The 23,868-nt window shown below is 43.6% G+C and overlaps 1 protein-coding gene across 1 annotated transcript; it reads left to right on the top strand.

Annotated features, from left to right (window-relative positions):
- Positions 1–13,131: 13,131 nt before the first annotated feature.
- LOC134000015 (uncharacterized) lies at positions 13,132–16,220 on the top strand. Its single transcript, XM_062439325.1, is given in 3 exon segments — positions 13,132–14,778; positions 14,780–16,134; positions 16,136–16,220. Coding segments are annotated over 3 exon segments (2,961 nt in total). The 5' UTR covers positions 13,132–13,257.
- Positions 16,221–23,868: the final 7,648 nt, after the last annotated feature.

Here is a 23,868-nt window from a genome sequence, read left to right as displayed (position 1 = left end):
TTTACTTGACAATTTGTTTACACACTATATTGACCCTAATGATATACTAACATTGCTTCTACAGGTGTCTACTGCCATCACCAGAAGGGTCCAGTCAGCTTAAAACAGGACATTTCTGTAAGATCGATCATGTTACATGTTTTGTTGCCATGGGAGGTGAAATTCAGCCATTTTATTCAATCTTTTTTTTATTTGTCTTAATCAGGTTTGGATCATTAAACTCTATTATCAACTATGAATGAGCCAGTGTGGGTTAGTGAGCACTTTGCTTGGCTTCCTTTATTTTTTTAGGGTAGTTGAAAAATAATATTTAAATATTTATAAGGAAACAATACTTTCTAATGTGTCTGGAAACTGCTTTAGGACAGCAACCTTGACCTGCAAGATCCACAGTGTCGTGTTCAGTCAGCCAGTCTAACTCAGGCTGAGGCTTTTACAAGTTTTGCTTCATTTACAAACAGACATACTGGTGTCTGTACACCTACAACTCGTGAAGCAATCTGCTGGTTTAAATTCACAACATCAGTTTAGCTTAAGTCAAAAATAGTTTGGCCTTTTCTGTAAGGGTGTAAACAGTTGGGTCAAATGTAATGAAGTTAGAAAGTTTTATATCACACTGGACAGATTTTATTCTGGTTTGTTTTGTTGTCTCTCTGACCATATATGTATAGCTGAAGTTGAGTTAAAGTGATCCTTCCAGGGACTGTCTTTTCTATTGCTTTGCTTTGTTTCATTTAGTTTCATTTAATCAAATTCATTTAGCTCCTGAAAGGAGGTGAAAAACTAGACACCAGCACTAATATTAGCTGTCCTCCGTCTCTCTCGCTTAGTGCTTCATCTACCTCTCTCTCTCTTCCTCTCTCTTCATCTGTTTTTCTTTAACCTCATCCGTCTTTCCTCCACTCCTTTCATCCATCCTGTTTTAGATGCTAAATAAGTTTGCCCACAAGCAGAACAAGTATGATTATTATTATTAATAACTGTGTGTGTGTGTGTGTGTGTGTGTGTGTGTGTGTGTGTGTATGTGTGTGTGTGTGTGTGAGTGCATGAAAAAAAAAACACATGGAAACCTCCCTGGGATGGAAGGAACAGTAATTTCTAGTGTTTCACAAAATAACTAGAACTCAATAATTGGACACACTGATATAATTATTTCAATTATTCTAATGTTGCCAATGTGTTACCTTTTTAGGATGTCAGTGTTCAGAGGAAATAGCCCAAGTACCCTGAACATAGCTTCAGTTTATTTTTGTTGAATTCTCCTCAGTATCCAGTCAAGGTGTGCTATAGGTAGCCATGACACACCAGAGTCCATCAGGGTATTGCATTACTATTTTACATTCAAAACATATCATTAAGCCATGATTAAAAACAGCTTTAAGTTACACACATTTTCTTTTAGAATCCAAATAATTGAGTTTTGGTGTATGGTGGCATCTTGTCGCTTCAGTGTCTTTTTTTTTATAAATCGTCAGTGACCAGCTGAGGTGGGAAGCACAGTGTGATGACCACACCAAGATGTGAAGCATCCCAGTGCAGCTTTAATAAGAAATTTATCAACAGTTATTATCTGACTCTGCAAAGCACAGGGTGCAGCAGTAGCTGGGAGGCGCTATAAAGAAAGCAATCTAGTGACCATAATGTTATCTCACAGCTGGGAAACTGTGGGTGTGGAAGGTGAATGTGGAGGGTGCCAGCTACTGAATAACCTTTTGGGTGAGGGAGTTCACTGTTGTGTTCCAGGTGTGAAAGTATGCAACTGTGATGAAGGGCACTGCTGAAAAAGAAATAAAAAGCATTCTTTTAAAAATACTGTAGCAGTTTTCACTAACAGGCCTAGGTCATACTGGCCTAGGTCATACTGAACTTTATAAAGCCTTCTGTACAGTTTATTTGGCTTAATAGACTTGACTTGACTTTTTTAACAAATGCAGAACAATCAATTCAAACACACTGAAGATTACAGTATTGTAGATTTACTGATTGACTAATTGAGATTCTTTTAGCAACTTACCACAAAATGCAAGAAAGATGAAGAAACTGGGCTCAATAAATATTGTTGCAGGAGTGAAGTCATCTGACATTTAAGAATCAGCCAGCCATGGCCAGCGAGAGCAGCGTTTGTGCGTGTGTGTGTGTGTGTGTGTGTGTGTGTGTGTGTGTGTGTGTGTGTGTGTGTGTGCGTGTGTGTGTGTGTGTGTGTGGGCAGACAGGAGAACCCAGAGGGCATGCTGCTCAGACAGAGTCATTATTTAGTGACACACAGACGACAGCGTGGCCTAACAGGGACTGTACGCAAGCATGTACATACACACACATGCAGACGTGCAGGGTACACACATACACAAGGATTACATCTATAAGGCCTGAGGTGTCAGGGTTTTAACTAGAAACATCAGTAACATTACCTGTTGCTATAGTCTCCTTCCTCTCTCTCTGCTCTTGAAGGAGCACCTCCACAAAAGCTAATTTCAAGTTAATCATTAAAGCCTCAAATGTATTATTTTAACACAGCTACGGTGATTACATTTCATGAGTGTTTTGACCACTTCACTGCTGTCCATTTTTACCATCAATATTCTAAACATGCACTATTTAGCTATTGCTTATGTTTGTCAGTGGTGTTCAGTGAAAAAGTGTATTTTCCTCAAAGTTTTTCCCATAGACGTCTGGCCTTTGACCAAAATGTCAGACAAAACCTTACAGTCTTGAGGTCAAGATATACCTGTGGCATATAATTAGATTTTTTATTGAATACAATTCAAAATTAATTAGAGAATATCATACATCAATAACAATATTACATTACAACATCGCTCCCTTTAGGGCAAACCCCCCATCTGAAAAACAATATCATAACTCATCAGATGAACATGGCTCCAGATGGAAGACAACAAAATCAAATTGCAAATACCTGCAAATATCGCCCTTGACAGACATTGCTATGAAAGCAGTTAGAAGCCTTTTAAATGTCCAGGGCAGATAATATACAATCAGGCAAGGTTATGTTTCCATTGTCCTATGGTAATATCTCTGATATTTACAACAAATTGGTTTAACTGTTATGTGTGTGCAAAAAGTCAAATGTCTCCACTCTAATGCAACAGGCTGCTAGTGGTTTATTACTTTTAACATATAATTAACATAACAGTAGCATGATCGTCATCTCGTTCATCCCCTCCATGAGCCACTAATGACCACACCTATAGGTATGAGCTTTATTCACTCCTGAATTGATATAATATCGATGTTATTTTCATTGTACTGTTGCTGGGTGTTCAGCATGCCTGTGTCAAAGAAGCCTTTGATACCCCCTCACATATAAGATTTGCCTTTTTTTAACTGACAGTGATATATTGATGTCAAATTGGATTTCTTTTTGTCTAGAAATAAAAGTTACTATTTATATTTTCTTTCTATCTCTCTTTCTTTCTATTTAAATAAAACGTTTTCTTGACGATACCTTCTGTGCGTATCTTGATTTATTTTGTGACAGCTACAGCTATCCAATGCATATAAAATAAGAAAAGTGTTTACATAATGAGGTGCAGTGCTCTGCTCATTTCTGCGACAGAATGACTAAAAGTAAGGTGAACTATATAAAAATGATAAAAACGGTACAGGGGAACACATCCCTAGAGTACAGCTGTGTAAAGAGGGATTTATATGTGTTGTACACACAGTACACTGGTGCAGGATTTGGGACTGTGTGTGTTGTGAAGAGATTTTGGAATGTATTAGTGAAGGAGTCTTATCCTTAAAATGACTCTATGACCTAACCATGGGAGAAGCTGCATGATAAAATGGCAAACACACACACACACACACACACACACACACACACACACACACACACACACACACACACACACACACACACACACACACACACACACACAAACAGACATCACTAGAGGCAGCCGTTGATGTACACCACTCTGTGATCGTGAGCCAAAGGGGTAGGAGGGAGAAAGAGGGAACGAAAGAAGCCCAGAGAGTCAGCACAGCTAAAATTACAGCCCTGTCACACCAAATCAGTGCCGATGACCATGTGTGTGTGAGTGCACGCCTGCATGCAAGTGAGAGAGAAAGTGTTGTGTTTGGTTCTGCCTAAAGACATTGGGAGAAAGTAAACAAAACAAACATGCATGCATACTGTATACACACTTGTATGCAGAAGCGTGCCCAATGATGTTCTCCAGTCAATAGAGATTATGTGATGGGAGGAGGAGAGCAGAGTCATCAGAGTCTGTCTGAGCCTCTATTATCTACTGAACACACACACAGTGGTCAAGCCACTCAACTCAATTGGTTCAGAATGTAAACTTAAAAATGCAATTATTTTGTTAATGAGTGTTTATTCTCAGGTATTTCTCTGTAGGAAAGATGTTGTGACGAACATTATTACGAAGTAAAGTCAAAATGTATGTCCTGAACTGAATGCAAAATGAGCTTTCTATATCTTTGGCCCTGTGACCCACACAAACACACATGTGAAACATAAGAATATAGACACACACACGCACGCACACACGTACACACACACAGTGGGCTTATACAGCTACGTTACTACCATATGCTGGAACAGGTGGTTGCTCTCACAGAATTGCACTCCCTAGTTAGCATCAAAGAATTGATTGTTTTCTGTTAGTGTCACCGCACAGCAGACCCTAGTTAGATCATTTATTTCTAAACCAAATGCTATTTAAAAAAAGATACAAAGTCATACAACTTCATCAGGTTCAAGTAGCTGCTACTTCGTTTGGAACATTTAGAGAAAGATTGTGAACCTATGGTGTCTCTCTAGTAGAGCAGTAAATGTGTCTGTGTTTGGCTGGGTGAACGTTAAATATGTTGAAATGTTCTCCATTCTGCTGTTATCCATCAACCTACTGAATCAGCCTCAATGAGCTATTTTTTCTTGTAGCCCTAATATCATTATCAGTGCTTTACATAAGAATAAATGCAGCCATCTAAGCCAAACAGACCCACCTCCATCTTCCCAAACCTGCCCCAAATCTGCCTTATTACCTCAGGGTCAAGACCCCCTCGTCTGGCCTACTGTTCCCTAGTAGTGGAACATGGAACGCCTTCACAGTCAACATATACTCTGAAGCCCATCTCAACAGGTCATCTCCCATCCCCAACAGTCCAGCGGACCAAACTACGCCCTGCCTATTAATGTAGAAAGTCCGCCCCGCCCGTTTTTATAGGCCACAGTTGTCAGCCCCCAGTAACACTTCTCCCCTGTACCAGGGGCTTGAAGTGTTGAAGGACCAAAAGCAGAGCCTGGCATCCGAGGAGGTAGATATGTCGGCTCTCGCTTGGAGGCAGCACTCCATCTATTGCTCTCCCCATGCAAGTCGCTTCCCACCCTGTCAGGGACGTGTCCATAAACACGGTGACGTCGGAGGTCACTTGAAGTGTTCCCAGTGACAGATGCTATAGGGACCCCCAATATTGGAGGTCATCCTGTATTGAGAGGGGAAACGTCACCAAGTGGTGCTTGTGCCTCTTAGGATGGTGGACCACCTCTGAAGGCGTCATATCTGCAGCAGTCCCAGCACCCAGCAGTACTGGATGGGCTGCAGCCATGAACCCCACCTGCATGACGGTCAATGTTGTAACAATTGCATCCTGCTACAGTTTGTGAAGTGCCTGTAGTAGGGCTGTCTGTCTGAGTTTTGACAGAAACGCTCACAGTCTGCACGAGTTGAGCACAACCCCCAGATATTCCACCTGTTGTTGTGACTGAGGGATGCTCTTTTTCCAGTTGACCACCTAATCTTGTTAGGTGCGGAATCAACTTTGCGTTGAACATAGCCCATTCTTTGGTCCTGAACGTGACAACAAGGTTGTGGTTACAGTCTAATGGTTGAATCAGGTCATTGCTTTGATTGTCTTGTAAATAAGTGAGTTATTGTGATTAATGTACTGTAACAACAGTTTTCATGCTCATGATGAAGGCCTATGACTGAAACATGTCAGTCTTTACTTTTTTATACTTTTGATGGGATAACTATTTCTCAGACAGCAATACCTTTGATAGACCAGGATGTCGATGTCTGAGTAAGAGGTGTATCTCTTTCTCTCTTTCCCCCTTTCTCTTTCCGCTATGTCATGCTCAGCTGTAAAAAGTCACTGCCAATACAGTAGCATTCTGGGAAATTTAAAACCGATGCATTCTTTTCTTCATTTTCTTCCTGTAACAGCTGGTCATGCTGCATCCTGAACCCACTACTGAAAAAAACAAGAAAAAAGAAAATATTTTTTGTTCACACAAAAAGGTTTAATTGTATTTCAAGCAGATGTTTAGAGTGGAAGTCAAGATTTTGTGAAGATATTTTGCCATAAATAAATTCGACAAACAAATGAAAAAGCTTGATACAAATAAAATGAAAATATAAAGAAATTAATTTAAGTCTGACCTGCATATGATCCATAATCAAATACAGGACATATTGAGTACCCTGTCAACCATGCTCAATCAAAGTGAATAAACTAAACTGATTTATGGAGAGATTAACATGCATTTCAAAATTTCCTTGAACTTCTACAACTGACCCTGACTTCTGAACTCTCTGTGGTGGGAGAAGAGTATAAAAAAAAGTAAAAAAAAAAATAAAAAAAATAAAAGCACAACAGCATTCAAAACCACTGTCTATATTGTGCATGTGTGCTTGTATGTGTGAGTATATGTGGTTACGTTTGTCTACTCTCTGTGTGTGAGAGCATGTGCTGACATTGATGAATGAGCCCTACATCAGAGCAATCTGCTACCACGGCTCTATAAAACAACCACAAATCACTTTAGGAAACATGTTTTTGAAGAGGGCCTCCAATGTCAGATGGTGTCTTGTGCAAGAGCATCTGTGCATAAATCTATGAGGATAGCTTTGTGTGCATGTATGTGAGTACAACATGCAAAATGTGTGTGTGTGTGTGTGTGTGTGTGTGTGTGTGTGTGTGTGTGTGTGTTTAAAGGCATCAGTGTCTGATCTGATTCCAAAAATTCTTGTACCACGTTTGTTAAATTCAGTGTATCTGACAGAAGTGACAATAGTTTACAAGCACCGACAAGCTGCTTCCAATGAACTTTGTGTTTAGATAACTCTCTGATCCAGTGTGTGAAACTACTGTTAAGCTCTAAAGTCCCAGTAGCCAAATGTGCCAGGTACCCCAGAGACAAAGACACAGAATCGTGGTGCAAGTTTAACAGATTTATTAAAGGGGCGTTACGTCGGAGTGGAGCTGGGCCGAGGAGGGAGAGAGGGGGTATCCTGGGAGAGGTGAGAGGGTGGAGGGTCCACGTGGTGGTTTGGTGGGGGTGAAGGTGAGGGGCTTGGAAGGCGTGGATGGAGCGAGGAGACACTGGGTTTGCGGAGGGAGCCTGGAACAAACACAAAAGAGAACAGGGTTAGCAAAGAATACAACACAGTCTTTCACGAGTGCCGAAAATGCTGCTAGGACACAGCCGGCTAAACTGACCACAATAGTCAACGTTCAAGCGGCGGGCGCCTCCTCTCAGCCTCCTCTTATACTCAGGCAGCGTAGATGATGTGGAGCAGCTGGGCTGCTCGTCATCCTGATTGCCAGCACCTGTGCTGGGCTGACTGGCTGCTGGCTGCTGGGCAGCCCCAACAGTACCCCCCCCCTGAGGGGAGGCACCGGACGACCGCCCGGGGGCATCTGGGTTGTCCCTGTAGAAATCATCCAACAAGGAGGGGTCAGCGAGGTAAGACGAGTGCACCCAGCATCGTTCTTCGGGGCCATAGTCCTCCCAGTCCACTAAGTACTGGAATCCCCGACCACGGCGACGGACGGCGAGCAGCTTCCTAACTGTCCACACAGGGTCACCATCAGCTAGGACTCGGGGAGGCGGAGGAGCTGAAACCGGAGACAATACGCTGGTGGCCACAGGTTTAAGCTGGGAGACGTGGAAAACTGGGTGAACCTTGAGAGCAGGAGGGAGAATCAGACGTACCGCCACAGGGCTAATGACGTGGTCCACAGAGTAGGGGCCAACATACCGGGGATTCAGCTTGCGGGTTGAGGTCTGGGAGGTCTGGAGGGGCAGGTCCCGGGCCAACAGCCAAACTTTCTGGCCAGGTTGGTAGACAGGAGCACGCACCCTCCGCCGGTTGGCCCCACGCTGAGCTTGTGCGGTGGCACGAAGTAGCGCAGCCCGGGCGGCCTTCCAGACCCGTTTACACCGGCGGAGGTGAGCCCTGGTGGACGGGACTGCCACCTCCAGCTCCTGTTGGGGAAACAGAGGGGGTTGGTAACCCAATGAGCATGAGGGGCCTGGTAGAATAGGAGATAGCGCCCAATGGACTTCCGTCTATGGCCTGGGGGAACAACGAGTGGTCTAAGGAAACCAAGGGGACACCTGCTTGGCGAGCAAAGGAATAGTCCATGAGGCACTCATCCGCACCAGAGTCAATGAAGGTGCTGACAGAAAGTGTCTCTGTGCCCCAGGCCAGCGTAACAGGGAAGAGGCGGTTGGGATTCTTCTTGGGCTGGGGGAAAATCGTCTTGCTCACCAGTATAGCCCCTACCAGCGAGCAGGATCTTTTGGGCGAGTGGGGCAAGAGCGAATGAAATGATTTGACTCACCACAGTAGAGACACAGCCTGTTGTTCAGTCTCTGTTCCCTCTCCTCTGGTGTGAGTCGTGATCGGCCGATCTCCATGGGTTCCCCTGGGCCAGGTGTAGAAGAAGCCGGGGAACGCAGAGGTGAAGGAGGGGGCTGAGCTCGGCTGGCAGAAAACAGAGTGGGAACCTCCGTAGCTGGGCGGTGAGAGGGTTGGCGAGGAGAGCTTCGATGGACTCTGTCTGTGCGTCGTTCCTGAAGCCGGGAGTCCATCTGGAGGGCCAGGGATATTAAGTCGTTGAGGGTCTCGGGGCAGTCACGGACAATGAGATCCTTAATGGCATCACTCAGCCCCTTGCGATAAACACTGAGAAGAGCATTGGTGTCCCATCGGCTCTCCGCTGCCAGGATCCGGAACTCCAGGGTATACTGAGCCACAGAGCGAGACCCCTGACGGATTACCAACAAACGACTGGCGGCGTCCTTCCCGTCTACAGGGTGATCGAACACTGCCTGAAACTCCCTCTTATACTGTGCGTAGTCGGTAGCCAGAGAAAGGTTGCCTTCAACTGCAGCTATAGCCCAGCTGAGAGCCTCATCAACAAGAAGAGACATGACCAAGGCAATCCTAGACCCATCGGAAGAATATCTGGATGGCTGATGAGTGAAAAGTAACCCACATTGAGCGAGGAAACCCCGACAGCGGTTGAAATCTCCGTCGAAGGGCCTAGGGCTGACTAAGTTGGGCTCAGATTGGGGGTGCGCTTGGACTGGGGAGGCCGCAGAACCCGCTGCTACACTGGGAGGGCTGGGGCTGGTGTTGGCGACGGGATATGGAAGTCCGCTGACAGGGGTTTGGGCTGTAAGGGTATCCAGGGATTTCTGAATGTTGGCCAAAGCTCCGGAGATGGCGCTCACTTGCATGGAAAGGGACACCACAGATCCTACTGTGGAACGGGAGGCATTTTCCAGCACTGCAATACGACTTTGCACAGTGGGAAAGGCCTTCTTCAACTCCTGCTGCAGCTCGGCAAGGTCAAAGGCCTGCTTGGCAATCAAACCTCCTAATTCTGCAGGAGTCTGGTTCCCTGCCCCTGGGGACCCGGCTTGGCTCATATTGGCTTGAACGTTCTGTTAAGCTCTAAAGTCCCAGTAGCCAAATGTGCCAGGTACCCCAGAGACAAAGACACAGAATCGTGGTGCAAGTTTAACAGATTTATTAAAGGGGCGTTACGTCGGAGTGGAGCTGGGCCGAGGAGGGAGAGAGGGGGTATCCTGGGAGAGGTGAGAGGGTGGAGGGTCCACGTGGTGGTTTGGTGGGGGTGAAGGTGAGGGGCTTGGAAGGCGTGGATGGAGCGAGGAGACACTGGGTTTGCGGAGGGAGCCTGGAACAAACACAAAAGAGAACAGGGTTAGCAAAGAATACAACACACAGTCTTTCACGAGTGCCGAAAATGCTGCTAGGACACAGCCGGCTAAACTGACCACAATAGTCAATGTTCAAGCGGCGGGCGCCTCCTCTCAGCCTCCTCTTATACTCAGGCAGCATAGATGATGTGGAGCAGCTGGGCTGCTCGTCATCCTCATTGCCAGCACCTGTGCTGGGCTGACTGGCTGCTGGCTGCTGGGCAGCCCCAACAACTACAATGCTTAGATCATACCAGCATGCAACCAGTGGGAGTGGAAGAGTTAGTCACTGAACCCAGATCATTTAAACTGCATTAATACAGTAGGTTGAGATTTATTGCAACTGACTTGTGAATTAATTTTAGAAGAAAAATAAAGCTTTTTAGGTTTAAAGTTTGTTAAAGGAAGTGGATGTAAATATAACAATATTTAATATTATAATTACTGGATATCATGGATGCCCTCATACTGTTAAGTGTGCTTATATGTAAAAGTTACAGGTGATATGTTTGAATATCACAGTATTAAGATTTGTTTCCAATATTGATGTAAAAATGTCAAATATTTGCAAAATTCCACAAGAAATCATCACACTGATGGTCAATACAATGAACAATTTGCATTACATCATACAAAAATCCTACTCAGTAATTTTTATATAGATCATAGCACAGTATCATTGTATAATCATTATGCAATTCCATGGTCATAATGAATTACCACCCATCGCTTGACTGTTATATATGTGCGTGCATGTGCATGTATGGGGTAAATAAGGTCCACTTTGACAGTTACCTTCACTGTGTGCTGAAGGGCAAAAGCCCCGCGTCGTTCAGTCCCATGGGAAATATTTCTGTTTTAAACCTGGAAACAGAGTGGAGAGATTGTTCCTTTCATCTCCGTCTCTTTCGCTCCCTGTTTCCCCCCAACTCCTTGGCCCCTTTTTTTAATATCTTCCCCTGATTCTCTCCATACTCTAACACTCTCTCATCTCTCTCACAGCACCTGTAATTCCTGCTTTCTCCCCTAATCAGATCCTAATAGGAAAAAGCTTGCAGATGTCAGCACTAGTTAATTAACGCTCTCTTCCTCTTCCCTCTTGCTGTCTGTCCCAATCTCTCTCTCCCTCTCTCTCTTTCACACACACACACACACACACACACACACACACACACACACACACACACACACACACACACACACACACACACACACACACACACACACACACACACACACACACACACACACACACACACTTCAGGTAAAAGGCTTGAACACATCTGGAGTCAACCTGCCTTGCTTTCAGACTGATCCATTAACTTTCTGTTGCCGGGAGGGCAAATGAACCTATACAGTTCATCCATGCATGCAATTCTTTGGACATTGGACTTGTGATCAGGCAAAACAGAGTATATCAAGGTTTCCCCCTTCCTATATGACACTAAATGCTGGAAAAACAGTAGTTAGATTGTCCTACTGTAAAAAAAATAATTAAAAAAAATTAAAAAAATGTAATTGATCTGCACTTAATATTGGAATTCTAAATTGGTATTTTTCATTTTAAGGTTTTATACTTACAGTAACTAGAAGTTTGTAGACGTACATGTAGAACTGGAAGTACTCCAGTTAATGACCATTTATTTACATGAAAGGGATAAAAAATGAGTAGGCTGATATTACTGCACATTGTAAACCTTGTTCTTTTTAGGCTGTTTCATAAATACATTCCCACTTACAATACATTATATAATTAGTAAATTATTATTCTTTCAAAGCAAAACGCAGCAGTTCCATTGTTAACTTCTATTTGAGACTACAAACAAACCCATCAGGGGTGCTTTATACTTGCTTTTAAAGCTGGTTCATAATTCATCTTGAAATTTTGCGTTAACTCTTTGACATTATGTAACAAGACAGTTTTGGGCTGTCATCCATCCAAACAGCTAATGCTTGCTACAGTATGAAATGTTAATGAGCGAGTGTGATATTATTCCCTGTGACCCTTCCACAGTCCTGCTTTATAATTGCCCACAGTGTAGCCTCTGTCAGATGCGTGTGTGTATGAAATACACACACGCACACCTCCCTGAGAAGCTTACATACATCGAACATATAGATGCACTCATAAATATGTACACAGACATATACATTACATATAGTGTAATGCCCAAAGTAACCAATGACGTATGAATACATGCATGCATACACACACATATTGCCCAAAGAAGCCAAAAACTTATATAATAACTCCACCCAGAATGTCTTGCTCAAAACTATTAGAGCTTGATAAATCTATAACCAGTACCGACTAAAGCATGACCAAATAGATCTAAAACAAGTCTAAAGTCCCATTGAGGGCTTTTAACAAAAACTGTTGCTTTTTATTATTAATGAGGAATCACATCTTGTCTTTGTGGACACTCATCCCACTTCCACAGCTGGTAGTGTTTGACTATGTCTTTTTAATGATGGCATCTACCAAAAACAGTAAAGACACACACACACACACACACACACACACACACACACACACACACACACACACACACACACACACACACACACACACACACACACGCACGCACACGCACACACACACACACACACACACACACACACACACACACACACACACACACCAGGATTTGTTTCAGGAACAAACCAGCATTTGTGAGACCAATGCACAGCATGTTGATTAATCGAAACATACATCACTGCAGAAAACATATTGTGCTGTAGTTGGAGAAGAGATATACAACAACTGACAAAGTGAGAACTGGTATCAACAAAATAAAATAAATTATAATCATCTGTATTTCACAGTTTCAGAGTTATACCCCCAGGAGATCCCGAGAGGGGGGGAGGATGAGATCTCCAATCGGACAGACCCAAGGTTAACGACTCAAGCAAACGGTTTGACTACGAGAATAGCATGCATTTGCGGAAAGCTGTGCAAGAACCAACACGGCCTAAGAATCCACCAGGCCAGAATGAAATGTTTGAAGCAGGGGAGTGAGGTACAACGCTCAGGTCCCAGACCTGGTGAGACGCAGGAGGAGCCCGGCCAGGAGGCAACCCACAGAGCCCAGTCCCTCCACGTACCAGAGCCCCCCAGCCCCAGCAGAGTAGTTCCACAGCAGCGGATTAAGTGGCCCCCAGCCAGCAAACGGAGTGAGTGGCTGCAGTTTGACCAGGACGTGTCCAGCATCATCCAAGCAACAGCTAAAGGAGACGTTGACAGTCGTCTTAACACAATGACCACCATCATAGTCAGCTATGCCTCAGAGAGATTTGGACAGATGGAAAAGGGAAGCACCAAGACCACCTTGTACACCATGAACTGTAGGGCCACCAAATTACACCAACTGCGTCAAGAGCTCCGAACCCTCAAGAAGCAGTACAAGAAATCTACTGACGAGGAGAAGCAGGCATTGGCAGAACTGAAAAACATCCTGCGGAAGAAGTTGATGACCCTTCGCAGAGCAGAGTGGCACAGGAGGCGGGGAAAAGAGAGGGCTAGAAAGCGAGCAGCGTTCATTGCCAACCCCTTTGGCTTTACGAAGCGACTGCTTGGGGACAAGCGCAGCGGCCGTCTCGAGTGCTCTACAGAGGAAGTGAATCGCTTCCTCCAGGACTCCTTAAGCGACCCAATGAGGGAACAAGATCTGGATGCCAACAGATCCGTCATCAACCCCGCCCCCCCAACAACAAAGTTCAATCTGAGGGAGTTGAGCCTGAAGGAGGTGGAGGAGGTCATTAAGGCAGCTCGATCATCATCTACTCCAGGACCCAGTGGTGTACCCTACCTCGTCTACAAGCGCTGCCCAGAGCTTCTCCGGCACCTATGGAAGACCTTAAAGGTGATCTGGAGAAGAGGTAGAGTTGTTGACCAATGGAGGTCTGCGGAGGGAGTGTGGATCCCCAAAGAGGAGAACTCGAGAAACATCGACCAGTTCCGGACAATCTCACTGTTGAGTGTAGAAGGGAAGGTGTTTTTCAGCATCGTCTCCAGAAGACTGACCGAGTATCTCCTCAAGAACAACTACATAGACCCCTCTGTCCAGAAGGGCGGAGTTCCTGGAGTCTCCGGCTGCTTGGAGCACACTGGTGTAGTTACGCAGCTCATCAGAGAGGCTCATGAAAACAGAGGAGACCTTGCAGTGTTGTGGTTGGATCTGGCCAACGCCTACGGGTCTATACCTCACAAGCTGGTCGAGCTCGCACTAGACCACCACCATGTTCCCAGTAAGATCAAGGACCTGATCCTGGATTACTACAATAATTTCAGGCTGAGGGTCACTTCTGGGTCAGAAACATCAGACTGGCATCGTTTGGGGAAAGGAATAATAACAGGCTGTACCATCTCTGTTGTTCTTTTCGCCCTTGCCATGAACATGGTGGTCAAGTCAGCCGAGGTGGAATGCAGAGGGCCCCTGACTAAGTCTGGTGTACGACAGCCCCCAATAAGAGCATACATGGACGACCTCACCATCACGACAACATCGGTCCCAGGGAGCAGGTGGATCCTACAAGGACTTGAGAAACTCATCACCTGGGCAAGGATGAGTTTTAAGCCCTCTAAGTCTAGGTCCATGGTGTTGAAAAAGGGTAAGGTGACTGACAAGTTCCGGTTTTCAATCTCAGGAACGGTCATACCATCCATCACAGAGCAGCCGGTAAAGAGTTTGGGGAAGCTCTTTGACTCAAGCCTGAAAGACACCGTCGCCATCCAGAAGTCCTCGCAACAGCTCGGCACTTGGCTCACCAAGGTTGACCAAGTCTGGCCTACCTGGCAGATTTAAAGCCTGGATCTACCAGCATTCCATCCTGCCCCAAGTCCTGTGGCCACTCCTGACCTACGCAGTTCCCATGACAACCGTGGAGTCCCTTGAAAGGAAGATCAGTGGCTTTCTTCAGAAGTGGCTGGGTCTTCCACGCAGCCTCTCCAGCGCAGCACTGTATGGGACAAGTAACACACTGCAGCTACCATTCAGTGGCCTCACTGAAGAATTCAATGTAGCACGCACAAGAGAAGCCCTACAGTACAGGGACTCCAGGGACTGCAGAGTGTCAACAGCCGGCATAGAGGTCAGGACAGGAAGGAAATGGAGGGCGGACAAGGCAGTGGAAGTTGCAGAATCACGCCTTAGACAAAAGGCACTGGTGGGCACCTTGGCGTCTGGTAGAGCAGGCTTGGGTTACTTCCCGAAGACCCAAGTTAGCAAGATCCAGGGCAAGGAGAGACACCATCTACTCCAGGAAGAGGTTCGAGCTGGTGTGGAGGAAGAGCGAGTGAGCAGAGCGGTAGGACTTCGGCAGCAGGGAGCCTGGACTAAGTGGGAAAGTGCGCTGCAGCGCAGGATCACCTGGTCAAACATCATGCAGGCAGATTTCCATCGGGTCCGGTTCCTGGTGCAAGCAGTCTATGATGCCCTCCCAAGCCCAGCAAACCTCCACGTTTGGGGGAAGAGCGAGACACCTTCTTGCCTTCTCTGCTCTGGAAGAGGCTCCTTGGAACATCTCCTCAGCAGCTGCCCAAAGGCCCTGGCAGATGGCCGCTATCGTTGGCGCCATGACCAGGTGCTTAAGGCAGTTGCCGAAAGTGTAGCCTCAGCCATCAGCACCAGCAAGCACCATCAAGCTCCGAATAGGGCAATCCCCTTCGTGAAGGCTGGAGAGAAGCCCAACGCTCGTCCACAGACAACAAAAGGCCTCCTCCACACAGCCTCTGACTGGCAGCTGCAGGTCGACCTGGGAAAGCAGCTGAAGTTCCCAGCACACATTGCAGCAACATCACTCCGGCCAGACATGATCATTACCTCTGAAGCTTCAAGACACCTGATCTTGCTGGAACTTACAGTGCCCTGGGAAGAGCGCATAGAGGAAGCTAATGAGAGGAAACACGCCAAGTACCAGGAACTAGTGGAGGAGTGCAGGGGCAGAGGCTGGAGAACTTTCTACGAGCCCATAGAGGTCGGCTGCAGAGGCTTTGCAGGACGTTCACTCTGCAAAGTCCTCTCTCGATTGGGCGTGACAGGAGCAGCCAAAAAGAGGGCCATTAAATCCGCAAGCGAAGCCGCAGAGAAAGCTACAAGGTGGCTTTGGATAAAGAGGGCTGATCTGTGGGTCGCTGCTGGGACGCAGGTTGGGGCTTGATCAACCCCGGCCGGGTCACCTGGGCGAGGGTGTATGTTGTGAGACCCGAAACACCTGCTGACCCCAGGTTACAATACTGATGATGCGTCCCAGCGCATCCAGGTGATGTTTCTTGCAAACAGTGCAGGCATATTGCAAAGAGAATTGGTTTCGAGATGACAAATTTCACCAACACTTTTTACCAAATGGATTTTGCATTGTGCAACAAAAGTGTTCATGTGAAGTACAAAAGCGTTCATGTGAAGTTTTATACATTATTCCAATTTTAAAATCATTAAATTCTCATTATCAAGGAGCACCCCATTAGCCAAATGGTTACTGCATATGCCAACATCCCTGGTTCGATTCCAGTAAGGGACCCTTGTTGTATGTCATATTCAAGTGGCAACCTCCAGGGATGAAAAATGAAACCAATGCGGAAGTGCAGTTTCTCAAATTGCCACTTGAGGCTGGCTCAAAAAACCAGTCAATACTCATAGACCAGCCCATTTAAAATGCCCCCATAAAATGAAGAAACAAACATGTTTACAGTCTGGTACAAAAAAACAGTTTTGGTCTCAGGCAACCACATGTAAAGTGCCTAAGTGGTGATTAGTTCACTTACTCTTTTATTCTCCTTTCTTATGCATGCCATGTGTCAGTATGTGCTTCTACCTCTTATCACCTGTGCATATTCTGAGCTTGTGTGCGAGATATGTATTTAGTGTTGCATGTGTAACTGTGTGTACAGAGAGTGAGTCTCATGCAATCCATTTTGCAATGGCAATACACACACTAAAAACTGATACAGTTGAAGTAGAGTGTAGGGTGGCACTGACATTTCCTCTTTATTACTTCACAAATCACCACCTCTGTGTGTGCGCTGCTCACAATAGATTAATTGATGAAGTCTTATATAATCACAGTCTATAGAATATTACATGCAATTCATCACCATTGTGATTTTCTCAAACACACAAGCTCACTCTCTTTCTATTGCTTCCATGTTTGACATATACCTCACCTTCTCTCTCACCATGTAATTAGAAAGTGATGGAGAGAACAGAGGACGCTTACATTAATGGTTTCAAGAGACAGTATATTTATAGTGGTTTTATATACATAGAAAGGTCTAAATGGTATTTGTTTATATTTGTATTTTGTATATTTCTTTATAATCTCTCAGTGTTAATAATCATCTGTACTGCTTTGGCAATACGGATTTATGATGTGTCATGCCAATAAAGCTTGCTTGCCCTGGGTTCCTCCTGGTGCAGGAGAATGCCTGGCCTCATGTGAGTGTGTAGACAGTTCCTGGATGACGAAGGCACTGATGCCATTCACTGGGCCTCACGTTCCCCTAACCTAAATCTAATTGAGCACCTATGGGACATTATGTATTGTGCATCCAATGTCACCAAGTATACCACTGTCCAAGAGCTCACTGATGTCCTGATCCAGTTCTAGAAAGAAATTCCCCAAGACATCATCCACTGACTTATCAGGAGCATGCCCAGACTTTGTCAGGGGTGCATACAGGCAAGTGGGGGCAATACACACTACTGAGTCACATTACTTAGATTTTCTAGGTGACTTTGAATCCGGCCCTCAATGGGCTGATGATTGTGGTTTCCATTGACCATTGTTACGTCATTTTGTTCTCAACAAAGTATACAATGTACACCAGTAAAGACTTTTAACTTGAATAATTCGTTCATCAAAATCCGATGTGTGATTTAAGTTTTGCCTTAAATTATTTGAGCAGTGTATGTGTGTGTGTGTTTGCGAGATGGGGAGCAGACCTACTTCTAAGTCAAAGTGACAACTGTGTCCAGAATGTCAGACAAACTGTTGCAGGTACAAACCCTAAGGGTCACTCAGCCATCTGCTGTTGTTCCTCATGTATATGTATGCATGTGTGTGTGTGTGTGTGTGTGGGGGGGGGGGGGTCTTTTTTTTTTTACCTGTGTGCATGTGACTTACTAAGATTACTGTTAGACCCTTGTGTTTAATCTGCTATTACAGGAAAGGAATTTAATGGGTGTGAATGTGAGCTGTGTGTGTGTGTGTGTGTGTGTGTGTGTGTATGTGTGTGTATGTGTGTGTGTGTGTGTGTGTGTGTGTGTGTGTTTGTGTGTGTGTACATCAAAATCAGGTTCCGTTTGAAAGAGCTGCATTTTGTATGTGAACCCTGAGGGGATGTTCTGTTTGTCCTTCTACCAAAAGGAGCAATGTGCAAACCTGTGACCCAAGTCAAAGCTAAAATCCACAAGACAATCACATATGCCTCTGTGTATACCTGCCTTGGTACTAACACACACTTTCAATCTTTAACACACACAAACCCCCAAGGTGAAAACACGCTGAGAAGTCAACTCGCACAGTCAATGCACTGGTGACAAAGGTGATAAAATGGCAGACATTCACACCTGTCAGTCTCTCTCTGCCTCTCTGGAGCGTCTCATTTTTCACACACACACACACACACACACACACACACACACACACACACACACACACACACACACACACACACACACACACACACACACACACACACACACACACACACACACACACACACACACACACACACACACACACACACACACACACTTTATTGGATGATATAATTGTGCCACATAGACATTATTAAAGAGAGAAATAATTAAACATGCTGTCCTTAACATGACTCTATTGTGCTATGGAGTTATCAAGGGCACTGTTGTGTTTTTGTGTTGAGAAATACTAAAGATATCATTAAAAGGAATGGCAGCCAATTTGTTGTTTTAGCAGTCAGACACTACTCCAATAGCTGACCAATAGAAAAGTATAGGCCAAAAAAAAAGAAGAAAAGTAGGCAGATCTTCAATAGTTACCACGCTCCCATGTGTGGACTGTCCCAGTTCTCGGCATCATAAAAAATCAGGATTTGCGCATTATAGGGGATCCAGTAAGCACATGTAAATGTCAAGACTGAGAGAGGCAAGACAAAATTGCTTCCACTGCTAAAAAGATGGGGCAGACAAGGGGAAGTAGACCAAAGTAAAATAACACAGAAACATTCAATAAAATGTTACTGTGCTCTATACCAGAAATATAGGAAATACCTTTGTTACATTTTTACACATTTTTTTTGATTAGGTTAACATGCTATTAATAAGGTAATGGCACTCTAAAATGTTAGCGAGATCCACCAGGCATAGAAACTAATCATTATTCCATTCTCATAATATTCTGTGAAAACTCTGACCAATCATATCATTCGGTCCGAATGGAAGGGAGGGGAGTGCGGGGGTGGGACATAGGAGGGAGGAGGGGTTGTTGCTGTTCAAGTTTTTTCAAAGTGCTGTGTGAAATGCAAGAAAGGTAAGAGTCGCTTTAAATCAAACTCTGAATTGTGGAAACATATTTACAGTTGAATAAAACATTGATGTGGTTTGTCCTATATTCATTTTGCATAGCCAAGTTTACAGAAGTCTGGGATTGAAGCAGACAAGTTGGTTAGGAAATGGTGGAATAACAGTGAGCTGTTATTAAACTTAACTTCAAACCCATAATATTACACTTGGGAACTTGTTACACAAAGAAACCAATATGAGCTGTTGTTTCTAGAGCAGTGCGTTGTCACATTCTCAGCTAATCAGGATTTAAATTGAAGACATAACTGAGGGATGAGGTTTCCCCTCTACTCTACCTTCATCTGTATTCTGCATCACAGATTGCCAGACAAAATGTTTTCATATCAAAAATGTTTTCACAAATAAACCTGCAAAATGCTTTTAACATTAAATCAGAAGATATGACATATCTTTTTTTTTCTTCTTCTATAAATCCTCACATTTGCCTGCAATTTGATTTGTGTGTCTGAAAAAAGAGCTGCAATGGAGAAGACCAAAGATACAGAAGTGCAGAACAAATTCATTCACATACTTTTTAATGTTTTATTGTGGATTGGCTGCATTTTCCACATTTCTTTTTCGTTAGTGATGGTTTTATGAATACCGGCTACCTTAGTGTCAGTAAAACTGCATATTGTTGATGTAATGCCCAAGTGCTTCAGTTCCAACAGCAAAGACTATTGCATCATTTAGTTATTGTAGTTGTACTTTACAGAATGGCATCAGGCTGTGGTTAGACAGACAACAGGGCTTTAAAGTTTAAAGCAGATAATTGCTGGCTCAGATCTTTATCTAGACCCATCATTTCTCATTGCATATGAACGTCATTCTACTTCCTGTATTGGCAATTATTGCTGCAACTGAATGTAAAGTGCTAATGCTGAACTTAAGTGTTTGAGCTACCCTCTTATTTCTTTTGTTTCCTAGAACCATTTGCTGTTTAGTGAACATGATTTGTGTTGTTGCCTACTGCAGAAAGATTATTTTTACTTCACAGCTGTTTTGGTCCCAGTGGCTCTTGTTGCCAGCCAGAGGCTGACATGTTTTGGAAGCGTGATCAGCCGAGAGAGGTCACTTCAAACTCAAACTAAGTCTACTTCCCAGTGAGCACACCTTTGTGTGTGTGTGTGTGTGTGTGTGTGTGTTTGCGTGCATGTACTATATAAACAAGATGAAGATTTCACATCACTTATTTAATCGCTGCACTTGTCACTTTCTTATATTTCATCAAACTGGGCTTTAGTTTGTGCAGTGGTTCAACCACCAAACTGTAATTTATTCATGCTAAAGTCAGTCCAGGTTTAAACAGCCTTTTCTGCCTGTTTAAGCCTGGACTGAGTGGGAATAAATACAGATAAGAAGTTCCAAATGATATTTAAGGACCATTAAAGAAACTATTGCTTTCTATATTGACTCTTGTTGGAACTAAGTGCTTAAGGGAACTATAACAGTATATTATTCAGAGATCCAGTTGTACTTTAGTTTGATTTATGTTTCATGCAGTCTTAAAGTAAAAGCTACTCTGCTTGACCGACTGATTGTGTTTTTTGTCAACAGCAATATATGCTGGTTTATTTTGCTGTGGGCTCGCTTTAGTTGAGTTCATGTTAGTTCTGGCATGGTTTGTGCATGGTTATATCATGTTTTTGGGAGTTTTTGGTTTTCTGTTAGCTGTGTGTTTCCATACCGTGTTGCTGTGCTCCACACCTGCTCTGCATCTGTCTTGTTAGCCCTCAGCCAATCAGCTCCCAGCCTGCCTTAATATCTTGCCACTTGTTCTTTGTTGTTTTATTGGTTTAGTTTGTATTTAAGCCGTGATTTTTAGTTCAGTTATGTTGGATCCTTTGTTTACTTGCTTATTTTATCATTATATTGTCCATGTTTATCCTTCTGTGTAACATTTTTTGGAGCAAACACAAAGACACATTATTTTGACCTTTGACAATGCCATGGTTCTTCCTTCCCCTCAGCTTAAGAGTCCTGGCATCATATTGGACAGCACATTATGCTTATATATTCATATTATATTTGAAGCGCACATTAAAATGCTGCTCAGTCTGCATACTTCCACCTACGCAAGATTAATCACCTTCACCCGTCACTTAAACCTAACCTAACAGCACCGCCATTCTCATTCACACCCTGATTACATTCCATATTGACTGTTGCAATTCTATCCTCTGTGGTCTTCATCTCAAGCGTAATAAACGTCAAATATTCCAGAATTCAGCTGACTTTGTCATTACCAGAACTACTGCCATAGATTATATTGCTCTTGTTTTTTAGCAACTTTACTGGCTCCCCTTAAATACTGCATCAAGTTCAAAACTATGCTTCTCACCTTTAAGGCCTAGCCTATTTTGTATCTTTCCACTCTTATCTACACACCACTTGACTGCCTTATAGGCTCTAGAGCTTTCAGCCGTTCTGCTCCTTGCCTCTGGAGTTCTTCCGTAAGACATTTGCATTATTTACTCTCTCTCCACGCTTTATTTCCATGCCTTATTTCTTTTACCAGTACTGTATGCAAATTGTGCAACAACAGATTTTATATTCTATCTATTGCATTAATCTATAATTGTATATCACTGCTTTGTTTGATTTTATGATGTCTTGATATATTGCTGCTAACTGTGTCTTGTAAGGTGTCCTTGAGTGCTTTGAAAGGCACACATAAATAAAATGCATAAATTAGGTTGAGATCATCGAGGGGAAGAGTTACACAAGCAGGACACAGAGGATGCTGCGTTGAATATTCTGCTTTGCACTTGTAGGGATGTCTCCCAAACAGGCTCTAACTATAACATGTTCAAGATCATAATGTACAGACAACAGAACATAACCTACATGTTAGTTGAATGTATTCTGTCTGTTCCTATCTCACACCTCGCTGTTGCCTTTATGTTACAGAACTGAAATATAGATTGGTTGGCTCGGAAAAACTCAATGAAGTGTACTGTACAAGCTGTTGGCTAGTGGCTGTACAGGAGGAGCGAGGGAAGAGGAAAAGAAAAACATAAATATAAAAGGGCAAACTGAGAGAGAAATCCCATGAGAAAGGGAGACGGAAGGGGAATGACGCCCATCATCAAATGGCCGGTGGGTGAACTGTAGGGGGTAACAGTAATAGTTGGTCAGTCATACCAAATAGTGTCCAGAGGAAATTGCTTGTGTTGTAATGATGTTGTATGTCACATATGGCAGCTAATTGGTGAGGGGAAAGCAGCACATGTGGATGAGTTAGCATACATAAGTTATGTATGATCCAACTTCCACATGATTGTTGCAAACTTTTACAATGTCAAAAAAAGAAAAAAAGAAAGGCAATTTATCATGTTGAATCCAAGAGATCAGCTTTTAGATGATACAAAAATAAAAAAAAGTATGAAATACAGTTGGACATACTGTAATGCACCATGTCTTCTAAATCAAAATATAATACCTGGGGAAAAAATTGGACTTTTAGAGCTTGAGTCAGTGACATAATACACCTCTTTAATTGTGTCTGTGTACATGTATTATGTGCTATGTGTTAAGAATTTTCAGGGAAATGTTATGTTCCAGATGGGTTTCTAAGAAAGTGTTGGTGTCTCCTGACTGGTTGGATCTTTCTGTTATGTGGAACAGAGCAGGTGGACCCAAATGCAGGAGACTGCAAGCTGAGCGAGGCTGAAGAAACGTCTTTATTCAAGGCTGGCAGATCAGTACAAAACAAAAAGGAAAAAAAAGAATTCAGAACTACCTGAACAAAGGATCTGACGATATTGAATTGGAAAACAGTACTTAAATAAGAACATAAATAATGAAACAACAAGGAACAGGTGGCAAGACACAAGGGCAGGCTGGGAGCTGATTGGCTAGGGAAGACACGGGGAGCAGGGCAGGTGTGACTGCAAGCAGGTTGAGGAAAACAGGAAAAACACAAAAGACAATATCTACTCTGTTTGAAAAAAATCAAAAACAGAACTTCAAATAAAAGCCCACATGATAATCATGCACATTCCTCTTCATATATAAACTATCATTCACCAAACTGTCCTGAAATCACACCAGTCCAGCATTACCAACCTAGGAAACTTTACAAAAAAGACTAAAAACATAAATCACTGTTGACAAACAAGAACCAATAAATCTATCAAGCATAGCAGTCTGTGTATTAAAGCTGCATAAATGTCATACATTGGACTAAAATACAACTGTTGCTCTGAGTTTCAGTTCATTTTTGCAATTAATTCCAATGAAAGTCAATGTAGAAAGTACCAGTTTCTCAAGTGGTGCTTAAATATAACCTGCAATCTCTCTCTAATCTGTCCTTCTTCTCACTCAGTC

The sequence above is a fragment of the Scomber scombrus genome, chromosome 18 (genome assembly GCF_963691925.1).
Source record: "Scomber scombrus chromosome 18, fScoSco1.1, whole genome shotgun sequence".
Taxonomy (NCBI): Eukaryota; Metazoa; Chordata; class Actinopteri; order Scombriformes; family Scombridae; genus Scomber; species Scomber scombrus.
This window is presented reverse-complemented; position numbering and strand designations above follow the sequence as displayed.